Source organism: Sebastes umbrosus, chromosome 10 (assembly GCF_015220745.1).
Source record: "Sebastes umbrosus isolate fSebUmb1 chromosome 10, fSebUmb1.pri, whole genome shotgun sequence".
Lineage (NCBI taxonomy): Eukaryota > Metazoa > Chordata > Actinopteri > Perciformes > Sebastidae > Sebastes > Sebastes umbrosus.
In genome coordinates, this window is record NC_051278.1 from 30,854,942 (window position 1) to 30,871,850 (window position 16,909).

Consider the following 16,909-nt stretch of genomic DNA (forward strand, 5'->3'; position numbering starts at 1 on the left):
GGCGAGAGCGCTGCAGCACTGTGGGTGGTGGAGACAGAGCGATGTAGATGTGGAGATGAAGGCAGGAGGAGAGAGGCATAGTGTATATCCCACTTGAAAAAGTATGGAGGACAATTTGGCGCAGCATTTTGTGCTTTTTTTTAGAGTCCCTTCCTTTGCGTGCCAAAAGCTGATTGGAGGCTGTTGGTTATTTTTCACAGGATGTGCGTCTGTGTGCATTTATGTGTGTGCGCGCGTGTGTGCGCCGTGTGTGTGATTGCAGTAGAAAGTGCGGGCTAAAGCGAGGCAGATGGCGGCAGATGGGCGAGGTTGGAGGAAGGTGCTCGGAAAAAACCTGGAAATCTACACCACCGCCGCCGCCACTCACCCGCCCGCACGCTCTGCTCGCCCGCCCGCGTGTAAAAATAACACAGTTTGCTCGGAGCCAAGTTACAGAGATGCAAAGTAGCCGGGATTAAAAAAGAGAGAGGGGGTGGTGGGGGGGTTGAAGACAGAGGAAGATGAGAAGGGAGAGGAAATATTTCAGGGTTACGGGAGTGAAATTCAGACAGTTCCCATGTTTGCCGTCAGTGAAAAGGGCAGATGAGAAGTGAATAAAGAAGGTTTGTGTCTGCTGTGTGCCTGAAGGAGCTCACACACAGCAACACAACACTGTAAAGTTAATCAGCCGAACTCGTGAAGCGTTATATCAAAATGTTCTTATTTGTTTCAAGGATAGACAATCGATTCAAATATTTAATCGCAAATTAATCACACATTTTTGATCTGTTCAAAATGTACCTTAAAGGGAGATTTGTCAAGTGTTTAATACTCTTATCAACATGGGAGTGGACAAATATGCTGCTTTATGTATGTATATATATTTATATTATTGGAAATCAATTAACAACACAAAACAATGACAAATATTGTCCAGAAACCCTCACAGGTACTGCATTTAGCAGACTCGTGGGTACCCATAGAACCCATTTTCATTCACATATCTTGAGGTCAGAGGTCAAGGGACCCCTTTGAAAATGGCCATGACAGTTTTTCCTTCCCAAAATTGAGTGTAAGTTTGGAGCGTTATTTAGCCTCCTTCGCGGCAAGCTAGTATGACATGATTGGTACCGATGGATTCCTTAGCTTTTCTAGTTTCATATGATGCCAGTATCTTCACTCTAACTTTGAGACTGCGGGCTCAGCCTTAAAGCTAGACCTAAACCTAGAAATACAAACAACCTAAAAATCGTAAGCCGCATTAATGCATCAAAGAAATTAGTGGCGTTAAAACGAATTTGCGTTAATATAGCGTTAACTTTGACAGCCCTAAAAAAGATTAATGCACAATGGACAATAAGCAGTGTTGAGGTCCTTGTAAAGGGATGGAAAAACAATCAGAGAAAACACATGGGAAGTGTTGGGCACAATGTTGGGCATTGTGATTTTTGTTCTTATACTGTAACGGTAAATGCTTCATAAACACAGCAGCACAGTCAGCCGTTAGTAAAACATTGCGAAATGTCACAACAGTGTCGACATAAACCTAGTTCCAAACGATGACACTGTGGAGATAGGAGGTCTCTGTGTGACACCGACAATATGGGAGCGTGTGTTCACTGTGCCCAGTATATGATGTGTTTGTGTTCCCAGTAGCCTGCTGGGTATCTGGGCTGGTACAGCCACAGGCTGTGTGTGCCCGTCCCGTCCCATCTAGTCCTGTCCAGGCTGCCAAAAGCCCCCGCCCCGCGAGCAGCATCTAGTTGCCACATGGCTGCCCCAGTAGGGACCAGGACAGGACAAGACCTTCTTTCTCACGGCTGCTTTTAATCAGAGCTCTTCTTCTTCTTCTCCTTCTCTTCCTCTTCTTTTCTTCTTCTTCTCTTCTCTCCTGCTGATTTCACTAATTTGTTACTTCTGCCCGTCTTGTCCTATTTATTTGTCCTGTCTGTTTCTAAAATATACACATAACCACACGTACTGTACACACACTCACACTCCCATGCCTCCATGCCTAAGGCTGTGGGGCAGCATTCTGGCTCTGTGTGGATTAATCTGCTCCCTGCCTGCAACCGAGCTGCCACCACTTTCTTTTGGTCCCAGGACACACACACACACACACACACACACACACACACACACACACACACACACCCACACCCTCTATTTACACCGACATGCACATACATATACATGTCCAACTGGACTGCTTGCATTTGTATACATTTCTGTACCTTTTTGTACAAAGACTCGACACACAGCCCTGTAGATCAACATTGAAAAACCGCCTTGTAAGCTGCTCTGAATTTCATAAATGCACACTGTGTGTGTGTGTGTGTGTGTGTGTGTGTGTGTGTCCCTCTTCAAGCTGCAGGGACTGAAACACCAAACATCTCCTAGTTTGCCTCACTCTCAAAACTTTATGAATTTGATGAGGACGGATAAATATTCCATCTGCTGTGTGTGTGTGTGTGTGTGTGTGTGTGTGTGTGTGTGTGTGTGTGTGTGTGTGCATGTATGTGTGTATGTCTGACAGTCTCCCAGCAGTCTAAGCCAGTGTTATCCCTCCAGCCGTACCAATCAATAGTATATCTGGAGCTGGCGGCGCGCTTCGTTCCCTCAGCTCTTCTCTGCAGCTGCCAACAGGGTGACCAGCGTCATTCACACACAAACACACACACACACACACACACACACACATAAAATAGCACTCATAACTCTTTTATTCACTTCCACGCACATGTTGACTTGCGCACGCTGAAGCAGCCGCCTGCATCATTAGTAGTTTAGTGTGGAGTGTGTGAGCTCAGTCAGTTAATGACCAGCTTTCTGTAGCATTGAGCTGCTGTGGGAACTCACAGGCAGCTTTTTGGTGTTTTTCTCTCACCTAGTCTCATTGCACAATGACATTTTACATAATTTACAGTACAACAGAACCTCATCTGCACCTACGTCTGACACTTATTAGGAGTAACTGCTGAGTAAAATGTTGAGAGGAATAAGACTGTAAATTGCAGCGAGTCTCTCACAGAGTTCTGGGCTTTAACATGCAGGATTCCTGATGTGCAATATCAACATCACATATTTACCACTGACTCGGATAAGAAGTGTTTTTGCTCCTGAGTGAGAAGTGCGCATAAAGCAGTTTTTAATCACCTGTTTGCTGATGATATCACTTTGATTGTATGAAATAGTTTTCTTGGATGTAGCATCATACAGATTCATTTAGAAGTATCATACTCATGGAGTCTCACCACCATAAAACTGAGCTGAATATTTAATAAACTCACACCACCTTCTTCTTACCTTTTGACTAGGGGCTGTCAATCGATTAGAATATTTAATCGTGATTAATCGCATTATTGTCCATAGTTAATTGCGATCAATCGCAAATTAATGGGACATTTTTTATCCATTCAAAATGAACCTTAAAAGGTCAAGTACCGCACCGCTGGGACCTTTTTTGTTTTCTTATCCGTTTTCTTTTTTTCTTTGGTTTTCTTTTGATTTCTTGCAACAATAGAATAATCTTTAATTCCTGGCTCTCTACCAACCAAAAGTAAGGTATGAAGTATGAGGTAAAATATAATGCCACAGCATCTACTACTACTGACAACCCTAGGAGGAGGAATAACAATAATAATTGCTCCTTTTTATTTAGGATTAAAAACAAGCATCAAATTAAAAGAATCAATTCACAGTACTGTCACTGATTATTATAGTATATACTGTATGTTGTATATTATGATAGTTCCATGCATTATGTACAGGTTAGGGCTGTCAATCGATTAAAATATTTAATCACAAATTAATCGCACATTTATTTATCTGTTCAAAATGAACCTTAAAGGGAGATTTGTCAAGTATTTAATACTCATATCAACATGGGAGTGGACAAATATGCTGCTTTATGCAAATGTGTGTATATATTTATTATTGGAAATCAATTAACAACACAAAACAATGACAGATATTGTCCAGAAACCCTCACAGGTACTGCATTTAGCATAAAACAATATGCTCAAATCATAACATGTCAAACTGCAGCCCAACAGGCAACAACAGCTGTCAGTGTGTCAGTGTGCTGACTTGACTATGACTTGCCCCAAACTGCATTTCATTATCATAAAGTGGGCATGTCTGTAAAGGGGAGACTCGTGGGTACCCATAGAACCCATTTTCATCGCCAAAATTTAGCACAAGTTTGGAGCGCTATTTAGCCTCCTCCGTAACAAGTTAGTATGACATGGTTGGTACCAACGGATTCCTGAGGTTTTCTAGTTTAATATGATGCCAGTATCTTCACTCTAGCTTTCAAACTGAGCCCACTACAACCTTAAAAATCACAAGTTGTGTTAATGCGGTAAGGATATTAGTGGCGTTAAAACGAATTTGCGACTTGCGTACACAATTTGCGTTATTATCGCATTAACTTGACAGCCTTACTTTTGACACAGCTATTGAAATGTTCATGTGCCTGAAATGTGAGGTTCAAAGCTTCCAGTCGTACAGCATGTCAGTGTGCAGCACAAGTTATTTAAAATACTCGGTTAAATTTCAGTATGCTGCTGCTTAGTTTGTAGGTTCTGTATTTTCACAGTCAGTCTGCAGTTTGGATAAACACGTCTAATCAATCTAAGCTATTTATGCTATTCCTGACACTTGTACTATATGCATCTGCCACCCATCTCGCTGCTGCTAATGGCACATATTAGTTCAGTGTACGGTATATTTTTAAATCTTCTGATATTCTGACATTTGCTGTATAGTTTCATCGTGTAATTTATAATAGTTGTCAAAAAACATGTTTTTGTGTGTGGGTACGTTTTGTGCTTTCATGTGTTTGTATATCTGTTAGCGTCCACCCAGCCTGGTCCATTATTAACAGTGAGTGAGATGTTATTATTATTGGCGAGATGTACAACATATGCTGTTCTGGCTGCTCTCCAGCCCTGTCTGTCTGTCAGTCACACACACACACACACACACACACACACACACACTCATACACACTCATCATGTTAATAAGCTTATTATGTTAATGAGGGCCTCGACAGTACCTGAAAATACCTCTCTCTTCCTGCGTCTGCCTCCTTTTTTTCCTTCTTCTCCTCTTCCTTGCTCTTCCAGAGGTGAGCGAACGGGCACATGAGAGGATGAAAGAGAAGGAACGAGCGAAGGGAAGACGTGATTAGAGGACGGGATAGATGGCAGGATGAGACGGAATGGAGAGGACGGCGCAAGGAGAGCAGGCAGGGAATAAGAGCAGGAAGGCAGCCCAGACACAACACTTTGATACGGGAGTTACTTCTTTCACACAACCTCTTTTCCCCAACACGTACACACTCAGCTCACACAGCACAGCAGCTTACACAGAACAGTACCTTTGCTAGCCAGCTCGGAGGTCGGACTGGCCCTGACCCATGTTGCGGGCTGTTCCTGCCTTTTCCATCCAGGGACGTTCCCTCTCTGTCCCTGCCAGGAGAAGGAGCTGTGTGCCAGGGAGAGCTGGCAGGGACCACGGGGGGAGGGGGTGGGGGGCATCTGGTGGGCCACGCCAGCACACTGACTCTCTTACTGTAACAGGGGCCTCTGAAGACCTGCCATCCCATGATGTTTGCCTCTGTATGTGTGTGTCTGTGTGCTGAAAGAGAGCCGTGTACACCGCAGCCCTTGTTATCTGCGCGGCCACTTCTGTTCTCCTCGGACAACTTTTACTGTTTCTTTTTATTCGTCCCTCGAGCAAGATGGCATATTGACTCTCCTTTGCTGTCTCTCCTCGCTCATCTGCCTCTTCATCGAGTACCTTGGGCAGTCTGCATTGTCCAATAAAATAACTGCAGAAATGCAGGAAAAAAAAAAGCAGATGTCCAATAAAACAAATGGTCCCGTTTAAAAAGAAAAAGCAAACATTGTGTATCCGTCTCTCTCGTCTCTCTGTCAGGTCCTGGAGGACAACGACTACGGTCGGGCGGTGGACTGGTGGGGTTTGGGCGTGGTGACGTACGAGATGATGTGCGGCCGACTGCCGTTCTACAACCAGGACCACGAGAAGCTGTTTGAGCTCATCCTCATGGAGGACATCAAGTTCCCGCGCACTCTGTCGTCCGACGCCAAGTCCCTGCTGTCAGGCCTGCTCATCAAAGACCCCAACAAACGGTTAGCGTGTGGCTTAGTGTAACTGTGTGTGAAAAATGTAGAGATGCGAACAGATGTACCAGGAGTATATCAGGAGTTTTATTCAAGTTATTTTGCTAACGAAGGTATTAAATATCTCCATCCCTTCTGATGACTTTTATAAGTTTGATTACTTTCTTTTGTTGGGTCCAATCAGATGTCTCGGTTTGTTTTATTCTAACGTTCCTCTCCTGTCCTCTAGGCTCGGTGGAGGACCAGATGACGCTAAAGAAATAATGAGACACAGCTTCTTCTCTGGCGTTGACTGGCAGGATGTATATGATAAAAAGGTACGGAGCAACATGACGGTAGAACTGTAAGTTTGCAGCTTGCACTTTGCTAAACACAGCCGTATAAAGCACAGAGCATCACGGAGACGTGTGACCTTGTATCCTGGAGGTCTACCATGTGTTTACTCGTATAACACCAGCGAGTAAGAATCAGGTCCTGTGTGGCAAACACCTATAATAACATGTCTCCTGTTCTTCACACTCCTCTCCTGCTGTCCTCTCTCCTTCCTCCTCTCATTTCCTTTCCTCATCTCCTTTCCTTTCCTTTCCTTGTTGTAAAGCAACACCACAGTTCAAATATGAATGCAACACATATTCACACAAACAAACATCACATTTTTATGCCTCCGTGCCTACGACTTTATGTTTTGGGGTTGTCTGTCCGTCCGTCCGTCATCTGGCACAAACATCCACTGGACTCAATGATGAGCTGAGAAGAATGCGGTGGTTAAAGGTCAAAGGTCACTGTAACCCACAAAACACGTTTTTGGCCATAACTCAAGAATTCATATGCTAATCATGACAATTTTACACAAATGTCTAATAGGATAAAATGATGAAGTGATGACATTTTGGACAGACATGGATGTACTTTTTATGAATTTTTTCAACATACTATACTATGACTATTTTTATGACTTTATTTCACATACTATATTGTGACTATTTTTCAACATACTATACTACAACATATTTTGACATCCAAAACTATGTCTTTTTTTCTCAAAATATTGTACCATGACTTTTTTTCGACAAACTATACTATGACTTTTTTTATGACTTTATTTCACATACTATACTACGACTATTTTTCGACATATTATACTATGACTTTTCTCAACCTACTATACCATGACTTTTTTCCACGTACTATGCTATGACTTTTGTATGACTTTTTTTTCCGACATACTACACTATGACTTTTTTATGAATTTTTTCAACATACTATACTATGACTTGTTTTGTGATATTCTATACTATACTCTCTTTTTTTGACATACTAAACTATAATTTTTTTTCAGCAAATTATACTATGAATTTTGATGACTCTTTTTTTAACATAACATACTGACTTTTTTTGTACACACTATACTATGATTTTTTTCTTCGACATACTATACTATGATTTTTTTTACATACTTTAATATAACTATTTTTTTGACATATTATACTATGACTTTTTATGACTTACTATACTTTGACTTTTTTTGACACACTAGCGTTTTTCATGATGTATTTTACTATGACTTTTTATGACATACTTCGTTGACTTTTTATGACATACTATACTATGATGTTTTATGACATACTATACTTTGACTTTTATGACATACTATAATATGACTTTTCATAATCAACTACACTATGATGTTTTTATGACACACTAGCGTGCCCCAATTGCGGGAAGTTCTGTGACATCCAGAGTTTGGTGAAGCAGCTGGTCTGAAGAGTTTGAAAGTGTTATTGTTCAATCTAATCTTTCCTCTTCGTGTCATCCTCTACGTCTCTGCCCCAGATGGTCCCTCCCTTCAAGCCTCAGGTGACGTCGGAGACGGACACCAGATACTTCGACGAGGAGTTCACGGCCCAGACCATCACAATCACTCCACCAGAGAAATGTGAGTGTTTTCTGTTGCTCTCTCTTTCTCACACATGTACGTACACACATATGATTCAAACTCAACCAAATCTCACACTCATTTGTTTTGCATCGAGTTACAAAAGAAGCAAATGCTCTGGTTTGGAGCGTGTGTGTGTTTAACAAGCGTAGGGTCAAATATTACATAAGACTTTTTAAAATAGCCCACATCCCACCAAACACTGTACAGTATGTGCTTCATACTGTATGTGTTTTGCATGTTAAATACACTTTCTCCAGAGGATCATGAACGATGTTAATAAAACAGTTGGAATAAATGACTTGTCTAGCTGTGCAGTCAGTAGATTGCATTCATCAAGCACCTGATTGTGATCAAATTTAGCTTTTTTTTACTCACTTTGATTACTTCAATAATTGCAGTTGCAAACAAAGTATCAGCGCTTCCGCCGTTTCTTCAGGTGAGACATTCAGCTTGAATTAACTGGCGTAAAACAAACACTCAAAGTGCTGTTGTCTGTTTATTCAAATGTCTCTGCAATAGTCCTCGGGCCACACGCCGCAGCGCTTCACAGGCTTTTTGAAACGAAGATACCGGTTTCAAAATGTTCGGCACTGAATTATGCATTAGTGGAACCGATGTGTTTCTCTGCAGCTAATGTGAGGTTCCACTCGTTTTGTAGGTCACACATCAGTTAGTTAGCAGGAGATTGGCACATCAAAGACACACTTGTTAATTGAATCTTGTTCTGTTTAAATCTACACAACAACTTCCCCGAACACAATGCTTTGTAAGGTGTGATTATATTTATGAGATGATCAAATCAATTTCCCGTTTGATTTAATGTATTGATATTAAGTGAAAGATGTAATTAATCACGTCATTAATCACCTCTGAATCCTCGTGTTTCTTTAGTCGACGAGGACGGGATGGACTGTCTGGACAACGAGAGACGACCGCACTTCCCACAGTTCTCCTACTCCGCCAGCGGCCGGGAATGAAGCGTCCACCACGGTGACATCATCACAGCTGGTCTCTGAGGACATCAGTGTGGGACAAAAAAAGACCCACAGCTTTGGACCGACCCAGAAAAGACTTGAAGGATTTTGCCCCTTTTTCTCCTCTCCTCTTCCTCCTCCTCTCTTTTTCACCTCTGCAGTCTGCTTCTCTATTTGTTTCCTTTTTATTATCATTATTATTTTTGTGGATTCCTTTTTAGAGAGAACTTCCAGGAGGCAAAATTTACTTTCTAATCCTGCACTGCAGCCCTAGGTGATCCGAACTGTGATGTGATCAGTTACTATGTAATGTCCCTTTAATGACAGGAGCATCACCGGTGGCCTGCTGTGCTTTGACATGTGTCGGTCCTGCCAAACTCTCAAAACAAAAAAACAACTTCTGATCGAGTTAGACGAAAAACAGCTGATGCATTTTTCAGGAGTTCGTTTTTGTGACTTCTCATCCGTACGATGGAGATATAGCATTTTGAGTCATTCAAACCTAAACTGCCGTTACCGGTTGTATCTCAGGCTTTTGCAAAACAGACTCTCAGACTCAGAGAGACACTCGGGGTCTGATTTCAAATCCTCACCTAAATGATTCTGGGGTTGATTGAGGCTGCCTGGCATTGAGGGAGCAGTTTGTCGCCTGTGAGCAGAATCCTCCGCAGCTCACTTTGTCGAGCGGGATTTGACTCAGGTTTTGCTCAGTGCAATCCATTATTGTCGTTGCTGCTATTTCAACTACTACTACAGGTACTACTACTACTCCTCCTACTACTACTATACTGCTACTACTACTAAAAACCCGGTGCTACACTACTAGCTTAATGCTGCAGATCATCATACAGGCGCCAGCAACTCATCACCCACCTGTATTTAACGTCTATGCTCGTACAGCTGCAGAACGGGCGTCGCTATTACTCCTAACGTGCTGCTGTCACACATTGACTCTATAGATTAAGACGACGAGAGGACGACGTGTTTGTGTGTGTGTGTGTGTGTGTGAGTGTGTGTGCAAGGTACTATTAAGGGTTTGTGTTGAAGAACGCACCTCAAAGCACAGCAGTCCAGGAGGATGAAGCTCCCGAACCATGAGCTTTACTACGTTACCCACAATGCAGTGCAAGGTGGTTGATATATCCATCACTGAGGAGGTGAAATTGAGAGTTTTCAATGTCCTCCCCTCCCTCCCCTCCCTCCCCCCTCTGTCCCTACGAGTTTAAGTCTCTTCTGTCCCAAAAGGGAAATGAGAAGTGAAGCGGTGCTTTGTGTCGATGATGAAGCTTTACTGTGACATGTTGTCGTCACGGGAACCATACGGCTGTACCTCTCTGTCTCTGTGCAGGAAAGGGAAAACTGCTGCAGGAACAGAGTGAAAAGAGAAGTCCAGGATGGGCATTGTTGATGAGAGAAGAGAGAAAGAGAGAAAGAGAGAGAGAGAGAGATAGAGAGAGAAAGAGAGAGAGAGAGAGAGAAAGAGAGAGAGATAGAGAGAGATAGAGAGAGATAGAGAGAGAGAGAGAGAGAGAGAAAGAGAGAGAGAGAGAGAGAGAATACAGGTGAAAAGCTCCAAGAATGATGAAATATTTATAATGTGATATTTATGACGTATTGATGACTGAGGGAACAGCTGATTTCCTGTGAGAGATTCTTATGGTCTGTGAGGAGGTACACATCAACAGTTATGGGTTTACACCAATCACAGCAAATGGCTATAATATATATATATATGTTCTATTTATTGTTCTACTCATCGGTTTTTATATTTAACTTTTTCTATTGTTATTACATTATTCTAGAGAAAAAAAACTATTTCTTAGGGCTGAGAGAAGAAAAAAAGAAAAAGAAAAAGGCACCTCAAGAAACAAATATGGCTGAAGAATGTAGGAGGGAAAGCGGATAGCCTTCCTGCTCCATCGTTTATTTTAATGATGTTTTTGTGTTGTTTTGTGACCAAAATGTGACGGCGGAGAGGTGACGGGACGCGGTCCAGACAGACGCTCGTGTACCGCAAGCTTAAAGATATGTATTTATTTAATCACCTTTCCTTCTAGGGCTGCACAATTATGAAAAAAAAATCGAATGAGATTATTTTGCAGTTGCGATATGATTTGATATTAAAGGGAATGCTACTTTTTTTTTTTTTTTTTTACATTATTCTCATTTTCATTGAAAAACATATTAAAATGATTATGGTGTGATTTTTGCGTGGATCTGTACCAAACAAAGATGTTTTCTTGAAGTCTGTAGAATATGATGTGTAGGCCTGAACATCTCTGCAGCACCGCAATATTTAATTTAAAATGTATTTTGACGCATATTTGGCCTTTAACAAATATTGCGAGTTTTAACAAATACCTATTGAGATTTTGAAAAAATTTCCATTAATTGTGCAGCCCTATTTCCTTCTTCAACTTTACCCAAATCATCCCCACAGGTGTTTACTATCAAGGCTCATCTCACTGACACAAATGTTCCCCAAATGTACTGTGACCACAGGTGTGTGTCGGTGAAGGCAGAGACAGAGAGTTCAGAGAGTTCAGAGAGTTCAGAGAGTTCAGAGAGAAAGACGAAGTGGAAGTTGAGCAAAAAAAAACCAAGTGCAGCCCAGAAGTGTGAATGTAAAGCGGTAAGGATGTAAAAGATTCAATACCATAAACAGTGAGTGCTGCTTTTTTACCGTCAGTGTGTCGAGACAGAGCCGAGGAGGACGAGGAATACTAGTGTTTGGATATGAAATGTGAGTTTGTGAGGTCAGTCGGTTCTTTGGATTGTAGGTGAGAAAGAGTTAGCGTTTATTTCAAGAGTGGGGATGATCCCATTTTCAACACTCCTCTGTCTTTAACGTGCACGGTCACCTCTCCGGTCTGGACTTTGTTTGTTTGCGTCGTCATGTCTTCCAGTCTGACCAACAAGATTTTAAATCCCCTCAATTTCTCTGTCTTCAAAACGCCAGTAAGCCTTATGGGTTTAACTCCGAACACATCCAGCACTTCAGAAAAAAAAAAACACATCATCAGATGTGAGGAAATATATTTTTAAACATTTGAAATTTCAACCAAACATGTGATCATGTGGATATCTGGATGTGGCAGATTTAAAGAGAGCACAAGGGGATGTGCTCTCGTTAGGCGTAGAAAGAAAATTGTATTCCAATATTTATTATTTGAATGTTTTTATTCTCATCGTTGATGGATAACTTGAATTTCTTTTCTATTTAATTTATTTGGTGTCATTTTGTTTTTGGAGTTTAGCAGTAAAGGGGGTGTAGTCGTGTTTCACTCTGCAGTTTAAGTCTCCAGAGATTTTGTTCTAAAAATAATTTTGTTTCTTTATAAATATCTCTTAAACGACACATTACCTGTTTTTTCCCGCTGCTCTTGAGTCTATGTGCTTTACACATGCACATCCATTAAATCGCTATTAGCTGGCAAAGGCGCTTTATGGCAGAAAGTAGAAAAGGACGGCGCTGGCCTGCATGCTGTAGTCCTCTGTCCGCACGAACCAGTCCTGAGTCAAAAGTGGCACTCAGAACTCTTATGAAAAATACTTCTCTGTGATCGATTGAGCCTGTCTGGCACAGCCGAAGCAGTCGAATAGTTCAAAAATGAGTACAGCTCCCACCCAGCTGGCAACCGTCGACAGGCTCAAGCAAAACGCTCCCGAGTATTTGGAAGGATTTCAGCTTTGATTTGACCCAGGTCTGCGAGCGACTGAGGAGTTCTAGCTGTATGTGCACGCTTACCGCCAAAATCATTAGAAACCAGAGTTCATGAAATACCGCTTTGTAGCTTCGGCCACAGCACTTTCACATCCATCACTTTTTATATGATTCAGAGGAATCTGATTCAACCCTGCTTTAAAGGAAGATTTTTAGCTTTTTTATGTTTTTAAGAAAATGAGGATTTTTAAAGCACATCTCCCCTCCGCATACAACCGATATAGCTTTGTTGCTCTGATGTCGAAAGTTGGCAAGACCCGGAGTGATTGTGTCCCACGTGCCAGAGACGAGTCAGTGCTGCCGCTGCAGAATCACGCTCAGTGGAAATGTTCAGTAACTTGGTCAGTCTTCACGAACTAAAATGTTTGGGAAAAATCCACTGATGTCACCGACTCCTTCTGTTTTTGAAAAGTTTTCCCTCCGTTGAGCCTCCAACTCTCCTTGTTCAACCTTCCACATATTCAAGTTCATTTACTGGCAGCTGCCAGACGCTGATTCGAAGGTCAGAGATCATTACAATACAAATGTTTTCCTTCAGCTACCGTAAGTGGAGACGATGGAGCTTAGTAATCCTCTTCATCAATGTGGGTTTTCCCTTAAAGACTATGAATCAGTTGTGGCCACGTCAGTGAGGTCTTTAACTGGATGCTTTAAGCCTCCTCACAGCTTCACTGGTGCCCTCGACTGGTGTGAATCGACAGTATGTGAGATATCTGACGCTGCACTGACAGTGTTCACTCTTAAAGCTGCTGCTGTTTGTACTGTACATCTATCACACAACAGATCTGACTCCAATAGTATTTGAATAATATGTAAAATCCTTTCAAAGACCTCAGCTGCTCTGTATTGATCTCGCCCGTTGTTAATGAACCGACGGCGTCGGCCAAAAAAAATCACAAACCGCACTCAGCCCTGCGTTTAATGCAGATAATAAGTAAACGGCTCCAGTGTTTGGAAGGATTTCTGAAAGTATTTGACCTCGTGTCTGCGACAGAATTCCTCCCCCTCTCTTCTTCCTCTGGTACTAGACTACTATCATCATGACTATTAACATGAACAAGCATGAGATGCATTTATTTATAAAACAGCGTGTACAAATATTACAACATGTAATTAATTTCATGTCCATGTCCATCTACTGTAGCTTTTACAGCTGTGTGAGACATTTGTGGACAGCTGCCAGCTGTTCTCAGAGCGGGCCACAATTCCCCCTGAAGCACCGTAATACTGAAGTCAGCGCTGCTCTCTGACACGTCGGAGGAGCAGAGCTGACGTCGACCCTCAGACGGTGTCGGGAAAACTTAACAGATCGATCAAAACAGCCTTTTTGTGTCCCTCATGCTGTCAGGATGCAGTGCTGCTGGCCGCTGAGGCCGCGAGGATGTGAAAACAACAAATTACCATCAACATGAAGCTGTTTTTTTTACACTGTACATCCTTAGTATTTTTACACAATGTATATGATAGGGATGCACATTATTTTCCTTCTTACAGACAGCTTCAATAAAGCACTATGTCAATCTGCTGCGACGGCGTCCACTTCTTACTTGCTTTGTGGCTAAAAATACTATAATCTGCTGAACTTCCAGCTCAGTTCAAATGTTCAAAATGAAACAGCGTTGAGCATTAACTTTTTCCCCAAAAAAATGTAAAAAAAGAAAATTAGAAAAGTTGATTTAAATAACTGTGTTCCAAAAGCTCATATTAGTGCGTGAGTGATTTTGTCAATTAAATCTGTATATATAAAAAAAGTGTTACCTCTCACTATATAATATACAGTAACAGTCTATAGCCAAATGTCAAATATAAAATGAAACCTGATTTTCAGTTGTGATAACACATTCAGTGTATACAGTGTACCTCAATACAAAAAGGATGAAACACACTTGTCTCCACAACACAGACACTTTGATATGTTCTTGTCAACAGGAGATTTCTGACTTCAGATCCAGATCCAAACAAGCAGGACAGACTCATGTGGACAGAGTATTGACTCGTCTCTAGAAAGACACAAACACACAAACACAACTCAATGAGACACACACATGATCTCTCTGATAATGACTCAGAACAGAATATAGACCACATGGTTTTGAGAAGCAGACAGTCATTAGTCACGGCGGGACAAACATCTTCTTACTGATTTTATTTTAGTAAAATGACAACTATAACGTGCACCTGGAGAGAAAAGACACCGCCACAAATTCATTTAGAAACAAAACAGTGAGTCACACTCTGCTGTGTGTGTGTGTGTGTACCTCCATGTGTAGGCTCTGCATCTCCTCAGTGAGTGCGTTTCTCTCCTGCATCAGCTGGTTCTGTTTGGCCAGCAGCTCATACACCTGCTGGGCGCTGCTCTGACAGTGACGGTCCAACTGCTGCAGCCTGCAACACACACACACACACACACAATATTGACTGAAACTATGTGAGAGGAACGTACCCTCCTGGCTGATATAAAACCAAATGTTGTAAATATTGAAAGAGAGCTGGATCCACAGGGGGAGCTTTTTGAAATATCGCTGGACTTTGTTTTGATCAAGTAATCAACACTGTTTACATGAAAGTGACAGCGGTGTGCAGTTTATAATTAGAGTGCAGACAGGGAGGTGATTCAGGATCCCACGATAATCCATGAATCATTTTGTCTATATAAAGTCATAGTATAGTATGTTAGAAGAGTCATAGTGTAGTATGTCGGAAATAGTCAGTGTGTAGTATGTCGGAAAAAAGGCATAAAAAGTCATAATATAGTATGTCGGAAATAGTCATAGTAGAGTAGGTTGAAAAACGTTTTGAATAGACTTGGCGAAAAAAGGCATACTTGATATGTTGAAAATAGTATAGCGTGTCGAAAAAAGTCATAAAAAGTCATAGTATAGTATGTCATTAAAAGTCATAGTATACTGTCATAAAGTCATAAAAAAAGTTGTAGTCTAGTATGTCATAACTAGAATTATTAATTATCAATTATTTGTGTAAAATAGTCAGAATTAGCATATGAATTCTTGAGTGTTTTGTGTAAATTCTGGTTGAGTCGGACTCATCCAGCGGTGAAGAATAACTCCACCTGCACTGATGCCTGTCGGTGCTAAACCAAACTGTGCTGTAAATATTCCTCCTGATAACTGGGATCTCTCTCCCAGCAGACAGAGTTGAGGAGATTCTGGTTAAGTACTTTTACAGTCATTCACCAAACTTTCCAATAACCTCTTTCCACAAAGGAAAAAAAACAAATAATAATCCCACAATGAGTGGAAGAAGGTACAGTACCTGCCTCTACGTTATGTTATTCTGTATCGAGCCCATTTTATGAAATCTAACCGGTGTAATATAGTACCTATGAATGATCTTATTATGTGTACATTTACGGACGTCCCTAATGGACCATCCTGTATTTGTTACTATGTCTTTCCATGCAATTACCTCAGTGTTACAATTTTGATCTTTTTTCCAAATCAGTCCAAAATGTTCATACTTCCCACGCCGAGCATCTGCAACCATATTGTAAAGGACTGAGACAGAGTGAGCACATCTAGGTAACCTGGCCTGGCTTGATGTCTCTGGCTCCGGTGCTTCCAAAACTTCCTCTATTCTTTTAGTTCAAAATGTTCATCAATCTGTTGAAATGACAGAAACGCCTCATCCTCATACACGTCTCCAATCTTATGCAGATTTCCCTCCAGCCAGGATTTCCACAAACAAAGTTTCTTACCTGTTTTAATAGATGAATTGTTCCAAATAGAGGAATACTCTTGTTTGTATTTGGGATATCCGGGTATCTTTTGGAACTTTAGGCCACACTTCTCTGGAGTGCTGCAAGATTATACTACTCCTCTTCCTCACCAATCAGACTTCCCACAGCATTCTGTGATGAGGTCTTGATTGGTTTGAATGGAGCTGTCATTTCCTTTTTCTATTTGTGTCCATCCAAGGTGTGAACCATAGCTGGCCCAATGTTTGGCTAGACTGTCATTTTAAATGCAATATTATAAAGTTCTACATTGGACAAGTCTCCTTTCCTTCTTGGACCATAAATCAATCACATCATCAGTGGTGGTAGAAGTACTCAGATCCTTTACTTAAGTAAAAGTACCAATACAACAATGCAAAAGTGAGCATGGCTCACATACTTCCCCGCTC

At 41.4% G+C, this 16,909-nt stretch overlaps 2 protein-coding genes across 7 annotated transcripts in view; one reads left to right on the forward strand and one right to left on the reverse strand.

The window, feature by feature from the left end:
* Window positions 1-14,288, forward strand: part of akt3a (v-akt murine thymoma viral oncogene homolog 3a) — a 90,930-nt gene extending 76,642 nt beyond the window's left edge. For all 6 annotated transcript variants that reach the window (XM_037783314.1, XM_037783313.1, XM_037783316.1 and 3 more), the window contains 4 exons: window positions 5,924-6,138; window positions 6,359-6,446; window positions 7,963-8,065; window positions 8,960-14,288. In XM_037783314.1, coding sequence (XP_037639242.1) covers window positions 5,924-6,138; window positions 6,359-6,446; window positions 7,963-8,065; window positions 8,960-9,045 — 492 coding nt within the window. In that variant the 3' untranslated portion in view covers window positions 9,046-14,288. The remainder of the gene's footprint in view (window positions 1-5,923; window positions 6,139-6,358; window positions 6,447-7,962; window positions 8,066-8,959) is intronic.
* The window catches only part of sdccag8 (SHH signaling and ciliogenesis regulator sdccag8), a 73,160-nt gene continuing 70,064 nt past the window's right edge, over window positions 13,814-16,909 (reverse strand). The window contains exons 17-18 of the mRNA XM_037783311.1: window positions 15,025-15,151; window positions 13,814-14,766 (exon numbers count right to left, since the gene is read on the reverse strand). Coding sequence (XP_037639239.1) covers window positions 14,740-14,766; window positions 15,025-15,151 — 154 coding nt within the window. The 3' untranslated portion in view covers window positions 13,814-14,739. The remainder of the gene's footprint in view (window positions 14,767-15,024; window positions 15,152-16,909) is intronic.